Here is a 17,715-nt window from a genome sequence, read left to right on the forward strand (position 1 = left end):
AGTAAAATAAAAAATCCATTTCTGAAAGAAATTTGGAGTTGTTGAATTTTACTGCTACAGAAAATAAAAAGGCATAACAAAAGTCTATAAAAACATTCTACAGTTTAAGTTGGTCTGATTTTCTGATTTAGTAAGATTAAAACACATATCTCCAATTGTTTTCCTGGAGGAGAGACAGCGGGCAGCTGTTTTAAATGATTTTTCACCAAGCAACCTTTTGAAATTCTGAAATATTCGTGCTATTATACTCTTCCCAGTGTTTTTGCTAGAGGCTAAATTATTGTCAAATTGTCAGGAGATCATGTGGTTAGGGTTAATGCTGTGGGCTACTGACTATATCAACCAGTATGAGGGACAGTACTGTAAATGCAGACAACTTCACTGATCCTTTCGCAAGCTTAAAAGTTTAGAATCATAGAATATCAGGGTTGGAAGGGACCTCAGGAGGTCATCTAGTCCAACCCCCTGCTCAAAAGTAGGACCAATCCCCAATTAAATCATCCCAGCCAGGGCTTTGTCAAGCCTGACCTTAAAAACTTCTAAGGAAGGAGATTCTACCACCTCCCTAGGTAACGCATTCCAGCGTTTCACCACCCTCCTAGTGAAAAAGTTTTTCCTAATATCCAACCTAAACCTCCCCCACTGCAACTTGAGACCATTACTCCTTGTCCTGTCCTCTTCTACCATTGAGAATAGTCTAGAACCATCCTCTCTGGAACCACCGCTCAGGTAGTTGAAAGCAGCTATCAAATCCCCCCTCATTCTTCTCTTCCGCAGACTAAACAATCCCAGTTCCCTCAGCCTCTCCTCATAAGTCATGTGTTCCAGACCCCTAATCATTTTTGTTGCCCTTCGCTGGACTCTTTCCAATTTATCCACATCCTTCTTGTAGTGTGGGGCCCAAAACTGGACACAGTACTCCAGATGAGGCCTCACCAATGTTGAATAGAGAGGAACGATCACGTCCCTCGATCTGCTCGCTATGCCCCTACTTATACTTGCCCCTATATACTTCCGTTTAGTATATAGGCAGTTTATCAAATTAGAAGTGTACAGAAATTCAGTTTCTAAATGTTTCTAAAACATTATTTTTAATGAGTGCTTTTTCTTCACTGAGGTATTATTATAGAATTTTAAAAATTGCTAGGTAATTGCAGGGGCTCACCAAGGGCAGGCAGGTTTAAGAAACTGCAAGAATTATCTATTGATCCTTAATTTTCTATTACTTTGATATGTAAACAATTACTGATACTTATATGAAATGGAGAACATTTATGCATCCTTTTTTTTAAAAAAAATCTTTCCTCCCCATATTTCCATGCATACTATTTGGATGTTTTGTTTTAATAAAGACTGTGGAGTTAAAAACTGACATTCGCTAACAATGCACTCACACAAACATCTAATGAAATCTTTCACAGGCTTACTGCCTTTCAAAAGAGAGGGATTATCAAAGGGTATGTCTACACTGTGAAATTAGGTCAAATTTACAGAAGTCGATTTTTTAGGAAGCAATTTTATACAGTCGATTGTTTGTGCCCCCACTAAGCGCATCAAGTTGGCGGAGTGCATCCACAGTACCGTGGCTAGTTTCAACTTTTGGAGCATTGCACTGTGGGTAACTAACCCACAGTTCCCGCAGTCTCCGCCACCCGTTGGAATATTGGGTTAAGCTCCCAATGCCTGATGGGGCAAAAACTTTGTCGCGGGTGGTTTTGGGTACATGTCATCAGTCGCCTCTCCCTCCGTGAAAGCAATGGCAGACAATTGTTTAGCACCTTTTTTCCGTGCAGACGCCATATTGCTTTCAGCAGACGGTGCAGTAGGACTGCTAACCGTTGTCATCAAACCACCACTTCTGCTGCAACTCTGCTCTCCTGCTCTTGTCTTGATAGCGAATTTCTCCATGTTGGCTGTCATGGGCTCCTGCTTCCGCTGCAACTCTGCTCTCCTGCTCTTATGAATCCACCTCACAGGTCCTCTCGTTGTTTTCTATAAATATCTATTCTCGTTGCATCCGTCATCAGCCACCACTTCCGCTGCAACTCTGCTTTCCTGCAGTCACCATACCACGGCAAGCCTGGAGTCTGCTCAGATCACCACGGCAGTTATGAGTATTGTAAACACCTTGTGCATTATCCTGCAGTATGTTCAGAACCAGAACCTGCGAAACCAGGCAAAGAGGAAATGGCAGCACAATGACAAGATTGATAAGGACATGGACACAGACTTCTCTCAAAGTACAGGCCCCGGCAATTTGGAAATCCTGGTGGCAATGGGGCAGGCTCATGCCATGGAATGCCGATTCTGGGCCCAGGAAACAAGCACAGACTGGTGGGACCACATAGTGCTGCAGGTCTGGGATGATTCCTAGTGGCTGCGAAACTTTTGCATGCGTAAGGGCACTTTCACGGAACTCTGTGACTTGCTTTCCCCTGCCCTGAACAGGAATACCAAGATGAGAGCAGTCCTCACAGTTCACAAGCGAGTGGTGATAGCCCTGTGGAAGCTTGCAATGCCAGACAGCTACCGGTCAGTTGGGAATCAATTTGGAGTGGGCAAATCTACTGTGGGGGCTGCTGTGATCCAAGTAGCCAACACAATCACTGAGCTGCTGCTATCAAGGGTAGTGTCTCTGGGTAATGTGCAGGTCATAGTGGATGGCTCTGCTGCAATGGGACTCCCTAACTGTGGTGGGGCCATAGACGGAACCCATATCCCTATCTTGGGACCGGACCACCCTGGCAGCCAGTATATAAACCGAAAGGGGTACTTTTCAATGGTACTGCAAGCACTGGGGGATCACAAGGGACGTTTCATCAACATCAGCGTGGGATGGCTGGGAAAGGTACATGACGCTCGCATCTTCAGGAACTCTTGTCTTGAAAAGCTGCAGGAAGAGACTTACTTTCCAGACCAGAAAATAACCGTTGGAGACGTTGAAATGCCTATAGTTATCCTTGGGGACCCAGCCTACCCCTTAATGCCATGGCTCATGAAGCCGTACACAGGCACCCTGAACAGTAGTCAGGAGCTGTTCAACTATAGACTGAGCAAGTGCAGAATGGTGGTAGAATGTGCATTTGGATGTTTAAAAGCACGCTGGCACAGTTTACTGATTCGGTTAGACCTCAGCGAAACAATACTCCCATTGTTATTACTGCTTGCTGTGTGCTCCACAATATCTGTGAGAGTAAGGAGGAGATGTTTATGGCAGAGTGGGAGGTTGAGGCAAATCACCTGGCCGCTAATTATGTGCAGCCAGACATCAGGGCGGTTAGAAGAGCACAGCAGGGTGAGCTGTGCATCAGAGAAGCTTTGAAAGCCAGTTTCATGACTGGCTAGGCTACGGTGTGACAGTTCTGTTTGTTTCTCCTTGATGAAAACCTGCCCCCTTGGTTCACTCTACTTCTCTGTAAGCCTACTGACCTCCCCCTTCGATCACCACTTGCAGAGGCAATAAAGTCATTCTTGTTTCAAATTCATATATTCTTTATTAATTCATCACACAAATAGGGGAATAACTGCCAAGGTAGCCCAGGAGGGGTGGGGGAGGAGTGAAGCACTGGGTAGGGTGGTGGAGGAGGGAAGGACAGGTCCACACTGCACTTCCAAACTTATTGAATGCCAGCCTTCTGTTGCTTGGTCAGTCCTCTGGGGTGGAGTGGTTGGGTGCCTGGAGGGCCCCTCCCCCCCTGCATTCTTGGGCGTCTGGGTGAGGAGGCTATAGAACTTGGGGAGGAGGGCAGTTGGTTACACAGGGGCTGCAGCGGCGGTCTGTGCTCCTGCTGTCTTTCCTGCAGCTCAACCATATGCTGGAGCATATCAGTTTGATCCTCCAGTAGCCTCATCATTGAATCCTGCCTCCTGTCATCACGCTGCCGCCACCTCTGCTGTTGCTCCAGCCATCTGTCCTCACATTCATTTTGTGCTTTCCTGGACTCTGCCATTTTCTGCCTCCACGCATTCTGCTGAGCTCTTTCAGTGCGGGAGGACTGCATGAGCTCAGAGAACATTTCATCGCAAGTGCGATTTTTTTTGCCTTCTTATCTGTGCTAGCCTCTGGGATGGAGATGATAGGGGGAGTGTTGAAACATTTGCAGCTGTGGGAGGAAAAAAAGGGAGAGTAGTATTTAAAAAGACACATTTCAGAGAACAATGGGTAGACTCTTTCACAGTGAACTAAGCTGTTAACATTACAAAGCACATGTGCTTTTGGTAAAAGGTTGCGTGCCCCCCCCCCCAGTTCTTTGGGATCATCTCTTCACCCCTCCCACTACCGCGTGGCTAACAGCGGGGATGATTTCTTCTCAGCCACAGGCAAACAACCCAGCAGGAACAACCACCTCTGAATGTCCCCTTAATAAAATTCCCCTATTTCAACCAGGTGACCATGAATGATATCACTCTCCTGAGGATAACACAGAGAGATAAAGAACGGATGTTGCTTAAATGCCAGCAAACACCGGGAACATACACTGCCATGCTTTGTTATGCAATGATTCCAGACTACGTGCTACTGGCCTGGCATGGTAAAGTGTCCTACTATGGAGGACGGAATAAGGCTGCCATCCCCAGAAACCTTTTGCAAAGGCTTCGGGAGTACCTCCAGGAGAGCTTCATTGAGATATCCATAGAGGATTTCTGCTCGATCCCTGGACATGTTAACAGACTTTTCCAGTAGTTGTACTGGCCATGAATGCATCCCAAGTCTTCAGGGCAAATTAATCATTAAACACACTTGCTTTTAAACCATGTATTATGTTTACAAAGGTACACTCACCAGAGGTGCTTTCTCTGCCTTCAAGGTCCGGGAGCCCGCCTTGGGAGGATTGGGAAGGTATTGGTTCCAGGGTGATAAATAGTTCCTGGCTGTCGGGGAGAATGGTTTCATCCTCCTCCTCCTCATCTTCCTCGTCCCCAAAATCCTCATCTCTGTTGTGTGAGACTCCCCCCTTGCAGGAGTCCATGTACAGGGTTGGGGTAGTGGTAGGGGCACCACCTAGAATTGCATGCAGCTCATCATAGAAGCAGCATGTCTGGGGGTCTGACCCGGAGCGGCCGTTTGCCTCTTTGGATTTTTGGTAGGCTTGCCTGAGCTCCTTAAGTTTCATGCGGCACTGCTGTGGGTCCCTGTTATATCTTCATGCCCTTGGAGATTTTTTCAAATATTTTGGCATTTCATCTTTTGGAACGGAGTTCTGATAGCATGGATTCATCTCCCCATACAGCGATCAGATCCGGTACCTCCCGTTTGGTCCATGCTGGAGCTCTTTTGCGACTCTGGGACTGCATGGTCACCTGTGCTGATGAGCTCTGCATGATCACCTCTGCTGATGACCTCGCCATGCTGGCCAAACAGGAAATTAAATTAAAAAGTTCCTGGTGCTTTTCCTGTGTACCTGGCTAGTGCATCTGAGTTGAAAGGGCTGTCCAGAGCGGCCACAATGGAGCACTCTGGGATAGCTCCCGGAGGCCAATACCATCGAATTGCATCCACACTACCCCAAATTCGACCTGGTGATGTCGATTTCAGTGCTAATCCCCTCGTTGGGGAGGAGTACAGAAATCAATTTTAAGAGCCCTTTAAGTCGACAAAAATGGCTTCGTCGTGTGGACGGGAGCAGGGTTAAATTGATCTAACACTGCTAAATTTGACCTAAACTCGTAGTGTAGACCAGGGCTCAAAAGGATAAGTATATCTGTTGAAGTAATGTGCCATCTCTATCACAGGTTTTACATCTCTTTAACAGCAAATTTTTTCTAGCATGAATCTTGCATTAATGTTGTTTTCTGTGGCTTTATTTGGGACATACTCAAAATTTGCTTACTGATGAGTATTTTGCTACATTTCTGCTTCTCATTTATTCTAGGAAGAATATCTTTGATCTACTAGAAGGCTGTTCTGAAGTTGCAGTTTTTAAATTTATATTGATATGTCAGGACACTGCTTGGAATGAGACATCTTAAGGGCTGTTATGTATGAATGACTGAAACCAGGTGCTCAGTTTAGCAGTAAGGGTGGGAAAAAGTGGGCTCAGGGACGACATGGTGACATCCAGAAAGGTTACCGTGAAAGAACCTTGGGTTTTCTGTGCTAGTCTTTAATATTGGATTGAGTATAGCGTGCAACCGTATCACCCTAGGCTGTAATATCATAAGATTTAATTAGTAACACCTGTAGAAAAAAAGACCTCCAAAGAAAATCTGTTAGTGTTTGTTTGTAAAACAAGGAGTGGGGATGGCTGTTGATATACCAAGTGTAAGGTGATTTTCACTACTACAAACTGATGTAACCAAGAAGGAAACATAAGCCACAGGGGAAAGAGGTTATAAATATAGGAGTTAAAGGCAGTCCTGTGGACTTAGCTGATCCACACAAGATGTGGAGATGAGTCTGCTGTGAGGGCTGGGTCCCAATATACGTACCACTTTGGATACAGGGTACATATTTCTTTCACCAGCAACTGAGGACCAGTGAACTATTAACCCAATGTCTTGAATGTTACTAGAGATCCCCAGATTGATTGTTTGGTGACAGGGTTCTGAAGTATTTTGAAAGGACTGAAATGCTGCCTTTCTGCTCAAGCTCTAAAGAGTCCAAGTGACGCACACTACATATTATGGCCACTCCATAAAGACCAAGAAATCATCTCCAAGAGAAGATCAAAGGGGAATGTGTTTATATGTGTGTAAATGTTATGTTGGAACCTTACATGCGAATATACGTAATGGCAACAAAGTGGGAAAATCTGTGTAAGGAACACTAGTTGATCTACTGCATATCAGTTTAAAAGTTATTCATATTGCAAATACTATTTACAATATTTTATACTATTTACAATGTTTTCTGTGGGTATTAAATATTTGTTTACTAAGAAACTGTATGGTATTTTCTCTTTGAAGCTGACTGGAAATGATTAACACCTATTGATCAATATTTTATTTACAATAGCCCTGGAGTTCAACTCTGTGATACTTTCTGAAAAGTCATGAAAAGACAGAACTCTGATATGTTCTTCAGCAAAGAATTAAGGTGCAGTACAGGAAGAAGGTTGCTGTAATAGAGTTATACATAATATTGCCTCAGCATTCCCTTAATCCCATTAAAACTGCAGATTAGTCAGAGTGCCAGGTGGTGGAGCCAGTGAATTTCCTGCAGGTATTCATTTTTCCCCAGGCATGGATAAGAACGAATATATCTTGTTGTAAGCTCTTCAGGGTCTGTAAAACATACTCCTAATGCTATACCAAATAATAAATGAACAAACAACAATAAACATTAGCCCCCCAAATCCCTATCCCTGGGGGCAAAAGCTCAGGAAATTCCATACTGATGCTGCCATAGTTGAATGTAAAGGAAATCCACATGCTCACACTTAAGCATGCCTGTAAAAATGCAGGTTTGTATACAGAAGAAAGTACTTGAGTACTTCCTGATGCTACTGTTTCCATGAAAAAACTGGGGTCAAAAAGTCACAACAGGAGAAAGAATGAGCACAAATAAGGCAGGAAAAATTCTGCTACATGACAGTTCCTGCTGCCTGTCAATTGTGAACACAGGGAGGAGCATGCCAAATTTCTGTACCAAAGACACAAAATAAGAGAAAATGCTTCATGAGTCACATTAAGAAATATAAAGTTATGGAGTCACTACTGAAATTCTATACAGTGTTTTAATAAAAGCGAGAAAAATGTATTCTTTAATGCAGAAAAGCACATTATTATTGACTTGCAACTTAGACATTTTGTGACTCTATTCCAATACACGATATTTTATAAATATATAATTTCTGTCTTCACAAATATCTGGTCTACATTCTACCTTGCAGCTATAGAGAAGCACCTTGCATAACTACCAGTAACAATCAACAGGTGACCAAGGAACTGGGTTTTACAGCTGCTTAGTAGTGATATATTAGTCTAATCTCCAAAGCACTGCCAGGGCAATTCTTTCCCATATGGGTACCCATATGCTATATCACTATTAACATATCCTCTAGCAAACAGCCATATGCTTAGCTTTTATACCTGTATAATTTTAAGGCTTCATTATATTTTTATAGCCTTTCTTGCTGGGCTTTTGAAATATCTATAGGCACGTAACAGGATAAGAATAATTAAAGTCATATTGGACACTGTACAGTGCCTTCCGTTGAAGTGCTACACATTTGTGGTCACTCTCAATACTCATTCAGAAGAGCAGGAGAAGTATTTCTCTTGCTTCCTTTTGAGATGCACTTTATAATCTTTTTTCAGTTTCTAAAAACAGTGAGATAGATAGCGCTATGATATTAAAAGGGCATTCAGATTGAAATTCAGTCCAAAAAAACAAGTTTCAGAGTAGCAGCCGTGTTAGTCTGTATCTGCAAAAAGAACAGGAGTACTTGTGGCACCTTAGAGACTAACCAATTTATTTGAGCATAAGCTTTCGTGAGCTACAGCTCACTTCATCGGATGCACGAAGCTGTAGCTCACGAAAGCTTATGCTCAAATAAATTGGTTAGTCTCTAAGATGCCACAAGTCCTCCTTTTCTTTTTGCAGAAAAACAAGGAAATTCACAGGTAAGCCTGCATCTCCATGCAGTCACAGCGTTTTCCCAAAGTACTGCAGGAGCTTTAGAACAGAGAGAGGGCGATCTTGTATGTCAAAATCCCAGCCACTCTGTGATCCCAGGACTGCAGACTCCTCCGCCCTATGTCTCGAGGGTAATGGTGCTGGAAGAGGAATGGACCCCTGAGATATCTCAGCGTGCCCTGCCCCGGGGATTTGGCCTTAAGAGCATATTTACATTTTTTTTTTTTTTAGGGATCTGCAGAAGCCCCTCAGGCACAGAATGTCTAGAACAAGAGGGAGAAAACTACAGCTCACTGGCCACATCTGACCCGCCAGCCGATTTAATGTGGCCCTCAAGCTTGTGCTGGGGAGTGGGATCTGGGGCTTGCCCCGCTCCCACACTCCAGTGGGGAGCGGGGTCGAGAGCCACTCCGTGCGGTCAGGGGCTGCTCCACGCGTGTGTACCACAGCTCTGTGCAGCTCCTGGAAACAATAGCATGTCCCTCTTCTGGCTCCTATGCATAGGGGCAGCCAGGAGGCACCGCGTGCTGCCCCTGCAGCTCCCATTGGCTGGGAGCATTCATAACCAGCCATATAATTTCCATACCCAGATGTGGCCCTCGGGCCAAAAACTAAACTACACTTACTGGCGTTTTCTAAGTCACATTTTTATTATGGTTGATCCAGCTACACCAGGGGTGGGCAAACTATGGCCCGTGGGCTGGATCTGTCCCCTCAGGGCTTTGGATCTGGCCAGTGGGATTGCCACCCTAGTGGCGCCGTGGGCCCCGTGCCACTCCAGAAAGCAGAAGGCACCACGTCCCTGAGGCCCCTGGGGAAGGGGGGAAGAGGGCTCCACCTGCAGTTCTTGCCTGTGGGTACCTCCCCCGAAACTCCCATTGGCCAGGAACGGGGCACTGTGGTCAATGGGAGCTTCGGGGAAGGTACCCACAGACAAGGGCAGCATGCTCAGCTCTCTGGCCTCATCCCCCATGGGCCGCAGGGACATGGTGCCAGCCGCTTCCTGGAGCGGCACAGCATGGGGCCAGGGCCAGGGCAGGCAGGCAGGCAGGCTGCCCTGGCCCCAGTGCACGCTGCTGCCACCCCGTTGCCGCTCCAGGTAAGTGGTGCCGGGCCGGAGCTCACACCCTGAACCCCTCCTGCACCCCACACCCCAACTTCCTGCCTTGAGCGCTCTGCCTGCACCCCAATCCGCTGCCCTGAGCCCCCTCCCAAACTCTGCACCCTTCCCTGCACCCCAACCCGTTAAGCCCCCCTCCCGCACACCTGCACCACTGCCCTGAGCCCCCTCTTACACTCTGCACCCTTGCTCTGCCCCAGCCCCTTGCCCTGAGCCCCTTCCTGCACATTCCACCCCCTCCCACACCCCTCACTCCATCCTGCACCCCAACCCCCTGCCCAAGCCCTACATTCATGGTTCTGCATGCAATTTCCCCATCCAGATGTGGTCCTCAGGCCAAAAAGTTTGCCCACCCCGAGCTATACTGTGTAACTACAGATCAGTATAATCATTCATAAATATATCTGATTTGCCAGATATTGACTTTGCTAGATTGCCTTTTAAACTTTTCTTTTTTAGTTTTGCAACTGTTTTTCATAATATTAAAATTAATTTTCTCTTGTGAAAGGGACGTCTAGTTAGAAACTCTCTTTAACTACATAAGAGTTTATTTTATTGATCAGCAATTATATTTTCCCTGGTGTTTCAATATTACGTCACTAACTGTTTCTTGTTTTGTAGCTTGATTTGTTCCCAAAGGGATCAGAGTAAGTCTCTTTATTTGATGTTTATTTAATTTTCATTTATAAAGAGTTATAATCTCATGAAGATTTGTAGTTGCAATACTTCTTTATTTAGAGATGTTTAACAATTCTCATGGTGGGTGACATACTTAACTGTGCTGAGAAACAATTAAAACACTTTCTTCTGTATCAAAACTTGGATTTTTTTTTAAATGTCATAGATATTAACTTCTTGGTTGATTTATATCTTTATTTATCCAATTAGAGAACAAAATAGGCTGGAATATCAATCCTACTAAATCAAAAGCCCAGCTGGCTATCAGAAAATGTGCTTAATTTCCATTGCTGACACAGGGATAAAAAATTATATAAGGTCTAACATAAAACAGATAGGGATAACTTGAACTGATAACTCATGTTTTCTCCCTCAAAAAATTGCAACTGTAGACTACAGTCATGATTTCTAAGTATAACTAATGAATATAAAGGTTTTATATGTAGATAAGTAAAGAGAATTTACTTAATCAATTGCTATAAACAACAATTTTTGCACATAGATCACACAGGGAGCTTCAACAGGACTATTAATATCAATAGAGGTTTGCAAAACTGGGTGCCAGGTCAACAAATTAAATATATGCAACCCTGCAGTACAACAAACATGCCTGCATATTAATGCTACCAAAGCTAACTTTTCCCATTTCTTTCTGTCTTTTATTTATGATATAGGAGGAGTATTAACTATACTTAAAAAGGTCTATTTTGGGGTTATTATTCTCAGGTCAGTGAGTGGGTATGTAGCCTAATTCATCATTATTTCATTACTCACAGAACTAGAATTTGTGTTATAAATATATTTTATGATTTCAAACATCTTTCTTTTTATCTGTTATGAGAACCACAGAAACCAAATAAAATAATAGCATCAAAACACAAAAATCTACATTAACAACCTAGCTGTTATATTAAAATGACAATTTTCTGATTTAATACGTAACCTATATTATTTCAACTGATAGAAAAAATATTTATCGAAAATATATTGTCTCTTTTCTTTTTTACATAAATATAATTATATTGAATTTTTCGTTTAAATTTGTGATCAGTCTTCTTTGCACTATGTATTTGATGGTATTTCATTATAAAACTCACTATAAAATGGAAAAAAAAATCACATAATTAGAGCAGCAAAACCAGAAGTGTGCAAACCTTTTGCATTTTACTGTAGGAAGGCTCAAAAAGTAACACAGTCCATGGCTTTCATTTTGCATGCTTAAAATACAATGTACATAACATAAAGCAAATCTATACTCTTGTCCTGCATGTTTCAATCATGTAACCTTGAAACATGACAACAGCATCCAGCTATACAAAAACAGAGCAGGATTGTTAATTTTTGCATCTCCATCACTGGAAACAATGTTTGTTTGCCCTTTATTGTTTTACATATTATATTATGCTTATAATGTAAATGTCACTAAATGCAATCCAGTTTCTAAATGAAATAAACATTACATCTTTTAAATGAAAAGGTAAATTGATTTACCATAGCTGAGGCCAGTACAGAAGTGCCTAAATTGATTTTCTTCCTGATTTACCAGAACAACAGAAGAGTACATCATAAGACCTTTATCATGACATATTACTTTTTGTATCTAAATAGTAATGTTACTGCAGAAAAAATGATAATTCACAGCACTGAAATCTGTCTTCATAACTCTCTGCAGTGAATCATGCTTCTGCATATCCTGTCAAGCATGGGCAACCACAAAGAAGCAAGGGCTAAAACTACCCCAGCAACAAGGGGCACTGTTAGTACTGTAACAACCATATGTGTATCAAACATAATTGAAAAATGTAACTCACGGGAACTAATGGTTTGAGTTTTCCTCTCATCATGTTTTAAGTGCCACAGAGACGAGTCATCTTCCATTCACATGTGGCATAAAACATCACCATGGGCATTGCTTTAAGAAATTCTGCTATTCTAACACTGAGAACAAGACGATGGCTCTTTGTTACAGTAAATTGAAATCTATCCTTCCTGATCTAATATCCTTAGTACATTCAGTGTTTTAATGTTATTGCTATTAGCCTGCATTTTATGTTGTTCCAATCACGTCTAAGTTATAGGGCTTGATTCTGCTCCCATTGACGTCAATGGGAGTTTTTGCAATCACCTTTCATCTTTCTAGAATTCACAATTCTTGCATTTGCCCTGCTTGGAAGCAAAATAATATTTTTCAGGAGGGATGAGGGAGAAAAGGATACAATTTCTATGTGTTGCCATGGAAGACATTTAATCACTTCTCTATACTTTTCATCATTCTAGCCTCTTTATGGATCATTTGGCAAGAAGGATCAGTGATATATTTACTACTGGACAGATTGTGCCTGGCCCTTACGGTGTTACACAGGAGGTTCACCTGTAAGAATAGTCCCTGTAATCAGGGGGCTGATTTACCCTGCTCCTCTTGGGGCTCCTCAGTGCCTCAAAATAATAAATTAATAAAAGAGGAGGGCAAGGGCAAGGATTACAAAGACCATTAACACCCCTCTCTCCCTATCCTCTCCATGCCCACAAGCCGGGAGCATAACATTGGGGAACTCGTGGAGTAATTCTGCCCTGCTGATGTACAATTCCTCTGGGAGCATCCCACCGGTATGCACCGGTATGCTGCTCCACACCAGCCCCAAAGAAGGGCTGTGTAATCGAGCTCTGTGTATGTCTTGTCAAATGGTCCACTAACTTCCATTGAGTGGTGCTAAGCAATCAAAAAGGTTTGGTAAAAATTAGAAAAGCATGACTCTGCAAGCTTAATGTGAACCAGAGGCTTTATTGTCTCCCACGATACTGCCCCTTTGCATTATTCTAGAGGCACAAAAGGGTCATAAATTAGTTGGCTTCCCTAAGCTAAAGATTTCCCCAATACGGAGGAACCTTCAATAGGCACAGATCACATTCCACACATCTGACGCTATAACAAATCTTATCATGCTAATACTCAGTATTACCACTGGAGTTAACCAATTCCAAAATTCAGTATTTTGCGTTAAAAAAACAAAACAAAATAATCCCCGCCAGCAGGGAAACTTTTTGAGAGGAAAAAAAATCCCAGTTGTGCTGTATGCCAAACCCAAACATACGTATATAGAGTAAAGCGTTTCTAAAATTTGAAAAATCAATCATTGCAGTCCCCATATTTCATAAATTATATGAAAGTAGTAACCCTGAGATATAACTTTTACTTTTGACACATTAAATATATAATCATAATTCATCCATGACTTTGCCATCTGTGGTATTAAAAACCATACCTTATACAGAAAAAAAGATAATATACTACAGTAAGCCAATGCGTTTTTTAAAATTTATCACTGCCATTCATGTAGGACCTCATCTAAAACCATATTGTTACAGTTGTGATCAGCAAGGCACCCACACTGGAGGCCTGTGATTTACAATGGGGAGTGGGGAGCAGTCAGTAAAGCATTTCTGTAAGGAGCACTTGGCTGTGGAACAGGCTTCCCCCAGTCTAACACAGCCTTTCTATGGATCTTCAGAGCATGCTGAAATGTGTCTATTTACACTGGCTGCTGCAGAGGTTGGTTTTTGAGGGAAATCAGAATTGTGGGGTGAATAGGAGTTTGGTGTTTTGGTAATTTATGGCAAGAGCTTCAAGAGACTTGGATTTATTCTTTGTTTAAATAAATAGGTCAATGAAAGACTTTTCATTGACTTCACTGGGTTTTCGATCAGGCCCATGGGTCCTGTAAAAAAACTTCAATAAAAATATACTCACATATGATTATATAGTGTATTAGGAACATATAGCATGTACATCATATATTATACAATATAATTATAGTCCTAAATGAGTGAAGGCCCAGTTACCTCAGAAACTATCACTCCCTCTATCCTACTACACTGCATTTCTCCCAGACTCTTTAGTTAATTTGAGAGAGTCATCATAATCATCTCTGAAATTCACTTCTGCCAGAAGTATATCTAAATCCAAGCCCAGCTATATTCAGTAAACTGCAAGACGCACCACATGGCTTTTCACTCGTGTGGCCCTAGTATTTACTCTACTAGCAAGATTTTCATTATTCTTCTTAAAGTTATGATGCTGTGTGGGATCATGATTATATTCTTCCTGCATTTGGGAAATATTTTTACTTTAAATCGAAGACATATAAAATGCACTCAGATACCGCCACATTGGTAGCTTATAAATGCTTTTATGTTTTATTTTAAACATAAATGAAATAAATGTATACAATGTATGAAGTATATAGAAAGCAATAAACATGGCAGTTATGGAGCACACATTATACAGTTAATAAGTTTGGGTACTTAAAATATATATTCATGATTTGGTCAGTCAATGGAACAAACTGAGATCCATAGTGTAATGATATGTGGGTTCGGTGGTCTGCTGTCTGCTATCTGTTTGTCAGTTACCACATGGAAAACAGGGATGCCAATTGATAAATGGTCATTGTAATTCCAGAAATAATACAGTATACCGATACTGGCAATATTGGAATTCTAATAAGAAGTTTCAAAACGTTGCCTTTTTCTTTGTATGACAATATGTACATATTTGCAGGATGGACAGTCACTTAAGTCATCTTAAATAGCAGGAGAAGCTGGTGAGACCTGTGTCCTGCAACAAGCTGAACATGGATGATACTGCTAACACAATGGACTAGTTAGGTGTGAGGGGCACAGCATCTTTTGAGAGAGATGCTCTAACTCACTGTGCAAAACCATGTTTTGTACCCACAGTAATACACTTGTATTTAACTGCTCTACAGTTCTCTCCCTACTCCTCTGATGAAATAAAATCTGGACACTTTGGAAGGCAATATCAGACATTTTCTATATAGAAAAGTTATTTTTGATGCAGGACTGAATCTTGCCTTCCTAGATCTTGGGCTGTGTAATTCTGATGGAAAATTTCATATTGGGGGTGGGAGTTGAAGGGGAATAAACAGCAGCTGTTTGAGTTGCTCAGGAGTTTGGAATGTTACAATAAGTCCCTGGGCCATAGAATGAAAGTGAGAGAAATATTTCACATGGATATCACCTCCACATATGTGATGTATGCATAAATATAGCACCACAGAGCTCTTAATCTTCCCTCCACCGCCTTTCTCAGTCGCTGTGGGCCACTCCACACTCCTGCCCATAACCGAGGCATCATCTTCAGCTGGGACCCCTCACATCCAGGCTATGTCTAAATCTCACCAATTCTTTCTGCATAACAGGTCTTAAGTACAAAGGGAGTTTAGCTATTTAGCCCACTTTCAAGTATATTAAGCTAAAAGGATCAAGGCACCCTTATAAGAGTGTCCACACAGAGTTATTTAAGAATAGCAGTCCCCGGTATTGAATAACTCCATGTGCAGACAAGCCCTAAAATGTGGCCTTTCCTCTCTATCCACACAGCTAAACCTGTCGCCCAGGCTCTCAACATCTCGCATCTCAGTTATTGCAACCTCCTTTTCTCTGGCCTTGACAAATTCAATTTTGCTGTACTCATATCCATTCAGAATGATGCTGCAAAGATCATTTTTCTAGACTGTTGCTTTGACCATGTCACATTTCTTTTTGAATCCCTCCACTGGCTCCCCATCCTCTATCACATCAAACATGAGCTACTTGCTTCATTTTCAAGGCCGTTCCTGGTCCATCCCCACCCTACTGTCATCTTTTATTCACTATCAAGACATTGGCTCCTGCCTCCAACTGGAAAATGATGCCAGCCTCCATTGTCCATTTGTGAAATTTTCAAAGAAGCACCTCTGTTCTTTCCTGCTTCTCTTCTTGCTTTCCTGTTGCCCCTCACAGTTGGGAGGAGCTCACCTTAGATATCTGCCAAGCTATCTCATTATGCTCCTTCTGAACTCTGCTGAAAACTCCCTTTCCAAGATGCCTACAAAACCATGACAACAGTTAAGCTTCTGGGGCAATCTATCAGCAATCTATCATGCTGACCAATGTTGTCTCATTGTTTCCTTGTACTCTCCCATCTGTCTGTCTCCACCTGCTGTCTCTTGTTTTATATTTAGACTGTATCTCTGTGGGGGGTTATTCTGTGTTTACAGCATCTAGCACTATGGGGTTCTGCTCCTTGATGAGGACTCCCATGCGCTACTGCAATACAAATAATAAATAATGATAATGGATTTGGGGCAGCAGGAAGAAGAGTTCCTTTATGAATGGTCAGCCTACCATGTTGGACCATTTCTAGGGAATAAGGTGTCAAGCCCAGTGAATCACTGAAGCTGGCTCTGAATGGTGTGGGTTACCAATGCACATTGGTACAGCTTAGGCCCAATTAGAACTTCCAGTGTTGGCTTAGGTTCACTGTAGTTCAATTGGTTGTGACTAAAAGCTGCAATAAATTTTCCCATATGCCATGTGTGTCTTTACAGATAGGCTACACCTAAGTGATTCAAATTCAAACAAACTAGTAGCTGAAAGTCCATGCTGTCACACAGGTGTAATCTGTAAAAAACATGTGTGTAAAAAAATTGAAAAGGCTTAGAATTTAAAAATTGGATGATAACAGACCTCAAATCCCAGTAATGATTGAACCTGGTGATATTTTAAACAAAAAAGAGCTCTCAATGCTTCTGGCTATTTCCATCGCTTCACACTAACTCAACAGACATTCTAGGCTTCAGAGTGATGTTTTGGGGTTATTGTGCGGGCTGACTGTATTGCTGTGTAGATGGCTGTGTTGATTTGTGTGGAGTTGTGTTGTGCTAGGAGAACTGCGGATTTTTACAGGTGGCAAATGAAGGCCGTGCGCTATGTGCGTTTGGGGTTATTGTGCGTGCAGGTTGTGTTCATTTCTGTCGGGGGGGTTGTGCTGAGAAATTTGTGTTGATTTGCGCAGGAAGTGGATGAGGATGTGTGCTGCAGAGAGGGGCTTTGTGAGTTTGGGGTTACTGTGTATGCTAGTTATGCTGTGTGGGTGGTTGTGTTGTGCTGGCAGAGTTGTGTTGATTTGTATGGATGGAAAATGAGGGGTGTGTGCTGCAGTGAAGGGTTATGTGTGTTTAGGGTTATTGTGTATGATTGTTGTATGGGTGGTTGTGTTGATTTGTCTGTAGGGAAGGTTGTGCTGGGAGATCTGTATTAATTGTTGTGGGTGGCAGTTAAGTGTACAGGTGTGGCAGCTGGCCCAAGTAATCCACCATATGTGCAATCTCCCTCATACAACCAATGAAACTGTTGCATGCAAATCAGCTGTAGCGTAAAGGTGGCGATTGATATTAGAATTGTTTAGGGCTCTTGGCATAGCATAGATACTTGCCTTACTGCAGATGTATGCCGCACAGGTGTAACTCAAAATTCAAAATGGCTCAGAACTTAATAA

The 17,715-nt window shown here is 42.3% G+C and overlaps 1 protein-coding gene across 2 annotated transcripts in view; it reads right to left on the reverse strand.

Annotated features, from left to right (window-relative positions):
- The window catches only part of FBXL17 (F-box and leucine rich repeat protein 17), a 497,308-nt gene that overhangs the window by 71,181 nt on the left and 408,412 nt on the right, over positions 1-17,715 (reverse strand). The window contains exon 8 of one of the 2 annotated variants that reach the window (XM_048849607.2): positions 3,542-4,103. The exons of the other annotated variant lie outside the window; for it this stretch is intronic. Within the exon in view, the coding sequence (XP_048705564.1) occupies positions 4,018-4,103 (86 nt within the window). The 3' untranslated portion in view covers positions 3,542-4,017. Of the gene's footprint in view, positions 1-3,541; positions 4,104-17,715 lie in introns of those variants that run through there. 2 annotated transcript variants of the gene reach the window in all.

The sequence above is a fragment of the Caretta caretta genome, chromosome 5 (assembly GCF_965140235.1).
Source record: "Caretta caretta isolate rCarCar2 chromosome 5, rCarCar1.hap1, whole genome shotgun sequence".
NCBI classification, from domain to species: Eukaryota; Metazoa; Chordata; order Testudines; family Cheloniidae; genus Caretta; species Caretta caretta.